We start from the raw sequence: 8595 nt of genomic DNA, 5'->3' as shown, positions 1-8595 counted from the left end.
CCCGGAGATAATGTGTCCTTCAGCACTGAAGATCAAGAAAAGAGTGACTAATCATTAATAGGGTGGACGACTTTAGTTCAACAAAAAAATGACATGATTAGCGAGCACATTGAAGAGTTGCGCGCGCATGTGTGTTTTGGTTTTTTTTACAGACGTGCATTAATCAGATATCATTGTTTACGTCTAGGGACCAACCTGTGACGTCAACATCCGAAAGACGTGACTCTGTTTGAACCGGGATCCGCGTGAGCCAGTTTGTAGGCGAAGACAGAGAGCTGACTAATTAAAAGTACCGCTAGACCAACTCAAATCTCCTAAGTCGTAAAGGGATGTTTTCTTTTTTAAACGAGAGAATAATGAGGCAGAGGCAGAGGCATATTGAGGCATTGAGAGGGAAATCCCCATTTCTTTTAAATTTCAGGAATGCTCCTACCACAGATAAAAAAGAGTATTACAATATCAATTTTTTTAAAGAAAATTTAGAAATATTGGATGCCAATTCTATCTCACTTCATTTACCTTAATTGTTTAGTATTGTTCTTACATTTACATACGTGTTATAAATATCGTTTATCCGTCTTCCGGAACGCCAGTGACGTAAAATCCTATCCATTTTACGAACATTTATTTAAGTATCTGTTAATTATTTCATAATTATGGAGTAATACTGTCTGATTTGTAATAACATTCAAAGGGAGGGGGGAGGGCGGGCTTCAACAATTTTCTGAATCATTGACTATAAGGTATCTATAGGCCAATGTGCCACTCAGCTTTTCAAAAATTAAGCTTCTTCAACGACTCCGCCTATTATGTCTGGCATGAAATTGTTTTCTTCATTTTTTTCGGGGGAGGGGGGGGGGGGTCTTAGACCCCCGGACACGCTAGTGCAAAATGTGCGAAATGTGCCTACGAAGATCTCTGGCAAGAATAGAACCATGGGAGAAAACAGTTCTATAACATGTCTTAAAAAGAGAAACAGAGACGATTTCTAACGAAATGATAGGAGATATGTGAATTTCAAGGAAAAATTTCTTTCTTCCGCTCTTGACGGCCATCTTAAAAATCTAAATTGTTAAAAACTCAAGGGCGTCGGGGACTCTAGACCTTCAACCTGAAATGGGCTCCTAGGCAGCCCCTGGACCCCATTCGTAAAGATAGAAGGGGGTGACCCTTGACCTAATCCAAGACAACCCGCTGTTCTATAAAATTGTCCTTAGGAGAGAGTGTGTGTCCGAGAGAGAGAGAGAGAGAGAACTGATTTCCTACGATATAAAGTCATCATAGGGGCAGGGCAAATTTCAAGGCATAGACTACAGTTTCTATCGCTCAAGACGGTTATCTTGAAGTTTCTGATTTGCTTAAACTAGAGAAGGTCCGGGGCTCCGCCCCTGGAACCCTGATATTTTCTTCCCCTGCATCCCACAATCGCATTCGTAAAGATAGAAGTGGTGTCCAAATCAACCGCTTCAACTAAAACCCAAAAGGGCCATTTGAAGAACATTTCGCTGTACAACAACAAAAATAGCGATTTTATGTACGCACAAAAGGTAGTTCGGATCAAACATGACTTGCATATGTTTCATGTTTACCTAACACTGTACCACTTCAAAAATGGATGATAATGTTCGTTCAAAATAGGAAGAGGGAAATGCAAATATTGGAATGATAGACAGTAGGCGTGGTGAAGGTCGGGGAGACAGGTACACAGTGCTTACACGCATATTCCTTCTCACTACTAATCTAAACTAAACATTAGATCGCTTATTCCTTACCCATAGTGCCACTTTAAACGTTTCAAGGGATAGTTGAGTTCTGTTTTCAAACGGCAAATGCCTTCAAAGTGCATGGTTATTGCTCTTATTCTTATTTGCTATGACTGTAATGTTAGACCCCAAAATGTGTGAAATTTAGCCAATACGATCATACCAATTCAGCTCCACTTTCAAAAAAATATGGTGGCTGTTAATAAATAAATAAATTAATTAAAAATAACAATACATGGGACGGCTGGTTGTACGTAATATATCCAACACGAAAAAGCAAACAATAAAAATCAACACCGGCATTGGCTGAAATACAACGTTAAAGGCGCTATTTCGTTTTTTCTTCAAATTATTTAATATTTGTGGTGGTACACAAATATTAGAAATCGTTATATTTATGGATATTTCAGCCGTCTCTGAACCGATTTTGATCAAACAAAGATGATTTTGTCATTTAAATTGTATGTTCTTTCATATTTTACACTCAGATTTTCATTATCTCACAATTTTACTTTTATGTAGCGCCCTCCGCAACAAAACTCAACTATCCCTTTAAAGAAATATACGGAAAATCAAATGATGACAATACCAAGGAGAAAAAACATGGAAATTCAAAAAGGGAAAATTTATAAATAATTGCTTTATTTTTTGAAAAATCAAGATGTAAGCTAAATCTTCATATTATCCCATCCCTGAAAAGTGGAAATATCAGATATAGTTTACTACCTTTATTTAAATGGGTCGAAACACGATCGCAAATACTTTCGAAAAGTCAACCCGAGAAATTGAATAATCTCGGCCATCACTAACTGAATTGTTTGAAGGTTACTATGACGTATTGGGTATGTTGGGTTATCCAACATGATTTCCATGAAATAAACGTTAAGATTTTGAAATTGCCATTCATTTTTTTGTTAAATGTCCTTGCGATTGTATTTTAAGTGGAAATTTAGCATGCATTTTATTCTATGGTTGATACACATCGATATTCTTTTTTCCTGACAAAGACATCATTTTAAAACGTTACAAATAAGTTGATTCGAAAGTGTATACTTTAGAGAGAAAGTACCCGTTCTTTGTGAGAGCTTAAGCGAAGTTAAAATTAGAAACTGGAATTGTCCAAATTCGAAGGGAGAAATCATTGGAACGCTTGCTAATGTTCTGGCTATATGACCTTTGTGCTTTTTTTGTTTTATTTATCTATGTTCTTTGTATATCACGAAGGTCAAATCTAGATAATAACATTATATGAGCAGTGCCAATTAATGTTTAAGGATAGTGTTTGCCATTGATTGGCTTTGAACCCTAAATCGTGAATGACTAACCATAGGAGTAGCGAACATGTAGCGACAAACGACATGTAGCCCCTTGATCTATCTTTTTCACTGCCATCATCTAGGCGTCGAGAACATTTAGAGCTAGGTCAGCTCTAACCCCCTTTTCCCGTTTTTTCAACTTGTGAATACTGCGCTATGAATTCTCTCCTCATTCTGTTTTTGTCAGTAGTTTTACACAATACCTATATTTTCCAGCAAATGTCGTCGATTCTTAACGAATCTTAAAACAGTTTCAATCTTGTTTTTCACGCTCATGTAAATCTTTACAACATGTTTCCGCTAGGCTCTCTCCACGATTTAGCCCCACACCCACGCATCCACCCCGCACACCGCAGACATCCTCTCATACCGACAGTTTCCCTTCATTCTCATGTTTACTTCCCTCTTCTATTCTATCTTTATTTGTTCTCCTTTTCGACCTCTGTACGTTCATCATCGTCAAATGTATCTTTCTCACTTATTGGTTGAATTAAAAAAAATACTTATCAACATAAACTTATAGCCTACGTGCCACTGCTCACTTGCATTACCATCATTATAAGTTAATGATAACAAGACAAGCATTTTTAATAGACAGATAACATAATACCATATTTGCCACTTCAATAGTTTATTACATTTTTAGTATTTATCATGACTATATATATAAGGATTTGTATGCTATTGTACATGCAATCTCCCTTGGAGATTTTTCGGATATCTGTATAATTTTCCCCTCCACCAAACAGTCCTTTCATTCTCAAATGTTCTGTCCAACTTGAAGACATTCTTTCATAGACACATTTGGATATTTAGATAATCTAAAAATGGCTAAGTTAAATATAATGATTAGACGGAATGTAACATTTTATTTCCATGCATTCCTATGTCGTGAAAAATAATAACAAAACGAATGAGGATACAATCGTCCTAATGTAAAGGGAATGTGACATTCACATTGTAAATTTTTTCTTCAGCTTTTGTGTCGTTATGAGGTCTCGCGGTGTAGTGGATATGTCATCGGCCTGTGGATCGCACATCTGGAAAAGGTCAACAAAAGATAGTCGGCACATAGCTCAAACATTTATACTAAAATCGGATTTGATATTCGTAAAACATAACACATTACAAAGACAAAAGAGAGAGGGAGAGAGAGAGAGAAAAAAAAAGAGAGAGGGGGGAGGAGGAGGAATGAGGAGGAATGGGGATGGAAAATGAATGAGGGAGAATTGAGAGGTAATTGTGAAGATCAAATGTTACATGGAGATTTATAAGACAAAGAGAGAAAATAATTTCAAAGATGAGAGGAAGAAAAAGAGCCGTAAAGAAAAACTGTTCGATTGACTCAAAGGATTGGGAATATGATTCGATATTAAAAACTTGTGGAAACGTGAGATTTTAATTGAGAATCTATTTGTTGTAGCTATCCCTCCATGCATACACGACTTCGTGGACTTCATCAAAGGCAGGATTAAGACGATTCTTCACACGATCTACGTAGGCTTTGAGCTTAGGTCGCCCCTCTGTGACATCTCGTCCATGTATGGTATTCTGCATCATCTGATCGGTGTGAGATAAAGAAAGGGACACAAGTTTCCGTATGTGGCCTTTGCTCGTTAAAAGTTTATTCACGAAAGGAATGTTTTGATACATTGTTCATTCCCTTAATAATGAATAAACCTTAGTTCTCTTTAACAAAAGCACATAAATATAATTAGCATCGTGCGCTTAGAAACATCAGTATTAAGCGCCTAATAAATGTTATGTATTATTATTTTATTATTATTATCGTCAAGATATAATTATTTCATCATTTGCAATGAGAATTGTTCAGCGACAACTGTCAGATTGACAAATACATAGCGAGAAAATTTTAGTGTGGTTATATTTTGAAATACGAAAAGCATGAATAATACAGGCCCATATCTTATACGCTGTCGCTCATAAAGGTGGAATATTTTTTGTTTACCCCAATTTATGGAATTATTTTAAAAATAATTTAAAAATAATAGATTTAGATAATCGTATACATTCTCAGATTTTATTGAATAACAATTTGCCAATGTGTGTTTTGCGTGACTGCTAAAGCATGTGTATGCCACTATGCTTATCAACTAGGGGACCTATGCCCTTAAATCACAAATGACAGTAATGAGGATTAATGCCCCACAAAAGGGCACTAATATAGCACATCGACACGGTTTTGATCCTGGGGCCTCACAGTTACGAGGCCATTGCTTTGTCACTGAACCATGACTGTACGCATATTTATGGAAACTGCCCCCTACCCTAGCCCCCGCTGTGTACAGTCACGGTTCAGTGACAGAGCAATGGCCTCGTAACTGTGAGGCCCCAGGATCAAAACCATGTCGATGTGCTATATTAGTGCCCTCTTGTGGGGCATTAATCCTCATTACTGTCATTTATGACTTGAGGGCGTAAGTCCCCTAGTTGATAAGCATGGTAGCATACACACGCTTTAGCAGTCCCGCAAAACACACATTGACAAATTATTATTCAATAAAATCTGAGAATGTATACTATTATCTAGATCTATTATTTTTAAATTATTTTTAAAATAATTCCATAAATTGGGGTACTGCTAAAATATTCCAACTTTATGAGCGACAGTGTACAATATTTATGATATTTAATATCAACAAAATTATATTTTATTCCCGAGTTTACAGTTTACATCCATTTTATGTCGAATCCCTAAATTCAATCGTAAACATAGAGAGGGCCCTAGAAATTAACGGAAAAGACATTTGTCTTTCAATATAAAGCAAATACTAATTTGCAGGATTTGATTTGATTTGATTTGATTTATTGATTTCTTTATCATATTTCAAACATACATATTTCAAACATTAATATTCTGAACATACATACATACACAATGTCCATCAGTCTGAATCTATGTGAATTTGCGTTAGTCTATATTAGACTGACTAGACAGACAAATACGGGGATGTATTACATGGACACAACATAATTTCAGTTATAATTTCTTCATTAATGATCTAATATTATTATATTATACTTCAAGGTAAATCCAAATAATAATGCTTCTGTTTGACTTACCTCAGGGACGGCGAGCATGTCAGCGACAGAGATATCATCTCCAGCCAACCAATCATTATCCTGCAAGAAAGCAGTCTCCAGCTTGTCTAGTTGTTTGGTTAGGTTTTCTTCGTCTCTCTTCACCCTTTCTTCTGATGCGTGCTGCTTTCCTCCGGAGAACAACGGAACGTAGACCTAGAAGGACGCAAATGACTTAGTTATATCGCATAAGGAAACATTCATCATCACAAATTTCCCTCGCCGGAAGATTTTAAGAGTGGCACGGGATATTTCTTGGTGGGACGTCCAATTCGCTGTGCGCAAAGACATGTACACCTATTTATGGTAATTCCACTGAGTCCAGTATCGGCGAATTATGACATATGGAAAACTGTTGTCAATCCCACACACAGCGCGCGTGAGCGCGGTGTGTGAACTATTTCTTTGTCTCTACTCATCGCGCGATCCCCCAAATGAGAGATAAGGCACAGACTACTGTCAACGTTGAGGGTGTGTTATTTTATATGATTCGGCGCGCGACACGGAAACGTTACAGAAGCTGGACTAGGAAAACTGCCGACCGAATCCCTTTCAGGAGTCACACCCAAAACCAGACCAAGCTGTTGGTATGGTATTTTAGGGCCCTAAATTAGAATAATTAATTCGACTCGTGTAAATTAAGGTATTTACTGCGGAGCAATATCAACGAAGCATTTGTCATGAAATCAGGCTAGTAAGCAAATAACTACCGTTTGTGAAGGTGATGGGACAAACTATCACTTCCGAGGCGATCTGGATGTAGCTATCTTTCCGAAGCGAAGCTGAGGAAAGATAGCGTATACGTTCTGATCGATCGCCTGAAACCAAAAGGTGATTATTTGCTTTATATTCCATATCTAAAACAATTTAACTACAAAAAGAAAAGGACATGTAGGCATCAACATGAAAGACACCAGGCCCAAATTCACACCAAAGAAGTTAAAAGTTTAACCCAACCCCTTGAGGGTACGGTGCGCATGTGTTTGCTTTAATTGCGCTCATTGGTAATGCGCTCTTAATTACCCCTGTTTTAGTGCGCTTTTGGATAATCTTCAGTGAAAGTGCGTTGCCCTGTGTAGATAGTACCTCTATCCTCAGTGAAAGTGCGTTGCACTGTGAAGATAGTGCAAGCACTTTCACTGTATTACTATCTACACAGTGTAACGAACTTTTTGCTTGTCCCATCAATAATGGGAGAACTATCTTTCATCCAGTGAATTACTTTTGACCAATCGTAGAGCAAGATTCTTAGTATGTGGAATATAATATCACATAATGCTATACTATCTCACCTCACTGGTGAACATCCCAAAGCACGCTCCTCTGGTTCCTGTATGATGAAAGGCCATGTATTCATCAACTCTGGCTCTTTTCTTCAGGTCCTTTGGGTACCAGTGGTCTGGGACTAGGTCTGAATACTTCGTTGCCAAATACCGAATAATCGCCACACTTTTTAATCATGAAGATAAAAATTTTAATTTAATTGGAATATAATTCTACCTAAAGTTCTCCATTTGTTTGTTTGTTCGTATCATACTATTCTACTCATGTAAATAACAGAGAAAGTTTATATGTTTTAATAAACCTTTTCAAATATCAATATCCTCGCATGATCAGTTAAAAATGAAATGGACGGATCGATTCGAATATATTATCACGTATTTTAAGTTAAAAGAGGTAATAAAAAAAACTCTACCCCCATATTTCTCGCATTTCTTTTGGTTCCTCTTTATACTCTAATGTAAACTATTGATTCTTAATTTTTATCCCACCGAATGTAATTTAGATTTGTTAAAAGTTTCAGCCACAAGTTCCTTTTGAGATGACGATGAATCAGATCCGAACGAATATCCAATTGTGATACGTTTTTTCTCCTAGTATGTATGCCATTGAAAACATTGGTAATTTCTTAGTTATTACCATATTTGTACTCACTTATCCCAGATGATTAATTATGAAAAATAATGCCTGACAGGTTTTTACTGATTTTAAGAAATCAAGAAAGAGTAATAAAGCAGTTTACGTTTCCGCCATACTGAAATCCCCATCTTGAATAGCAGGTATTGTCCGCAGAGGAGTCACTTTTCCATAATCTGGTTTCTTGTGATCACCTGAGAACAGAGCAAAAATAACAATTCATGTAGTAGTAGTAGTAGTAGTAGTAGAAGTAGTAGTAGAAGTAGTAGTAGAAGAAGTAGTAGTAGTAATAGTAGTATTAGTAGTTATAGTTGTTGTTATAGTACAACTAGCAGTTCTGGTATAGAAGTAGTAGTAGAAGTAGAAGGAGTGATGGTGGTGGTAGCAAGATAATTAGTAGAAGTAGAAGAAGTAGTAGTAGTAATAGTAGCTGGAGTAGTAGTAGTTGTTGCTGTAGTAGTAGTAGTAATAGTAGTAGTAGTAGTAGTAGTAGTAGT

At 36.7% G+C, this 8595-nt stretch overlaps 2 protein-coding genes across 3 annotated transcripts in view; both read right to left on the bottom strand.

Moving 5' to 3' along the window:
- The window catches only part of LOC574614 (glutathione S-transferase theta-1), an 8137-nt gene extending 7302 nt beyond the window's left edge, over positions 1–835 (bottom strand). Inside the window, exon 1 of the mRNA XM_774964.4 lies at positions 1–835. This exon is cut by the window's left edge and continues 138 nt beyond it. The gene's annotated coding sequence lies outside the window, so the exon portion shown is untranslated.
- Positions 836–3689: 2854 nt separating this feature from the next.
- LOC574676 (glutathione S-transferase theta-1) overlaps positions 3690–8595 on the bottom strand; it is a 29303-nt gene continuing 24397 nt past the window's right edge. For both annotated transcript variants that reach the window (XM_775044.5, XM_030991985.1), the window contains exons 2-5: positions 8205–8292; positions 7474–7630; positions 6164–6337; positions 3690–4639 (exon numbers count right to left, since the gene is read on the bottom strand). In XM_775044.5, the coding sequence (XP_780137.3) occupies positions 4490–4639; positions 6164–6337; positions 7474–7630; positions 8205–8292 (569 nt within the window). In that variant the 3' untranslated portion in view covers positions 3690–4489. The remainder of the gene's footprint in view (positions 4640–6163; positions 6338–7473; positions 7631–8204; positions 8293–8595) is intronic.

Source organism: Strongylocentrotus purpuratus, unplaced genomic scaffold (assembly GCF_000002235.5).
Source record: "Strongylocentrotus purpuratus isolate Spur 01 unplaced genomic scaffold, Spur_5.0 spur5_scaffold_2, whole genome shotgun sequence".
Classification (NCBI taxonomy): domain Eukaryota; kingdom Metazoa; phylum Echinodermata; class Echinoidea; order Camarodonta; family Strongylocentrotidae; genus Strongylocentrotus; species Strongylocentrotus purpuratus.
The sequence above is the reverse complement of the archived record's forward strand: the minus strand, read 5'-3'. Positions and strand labels throughout refer to the sequence as shown.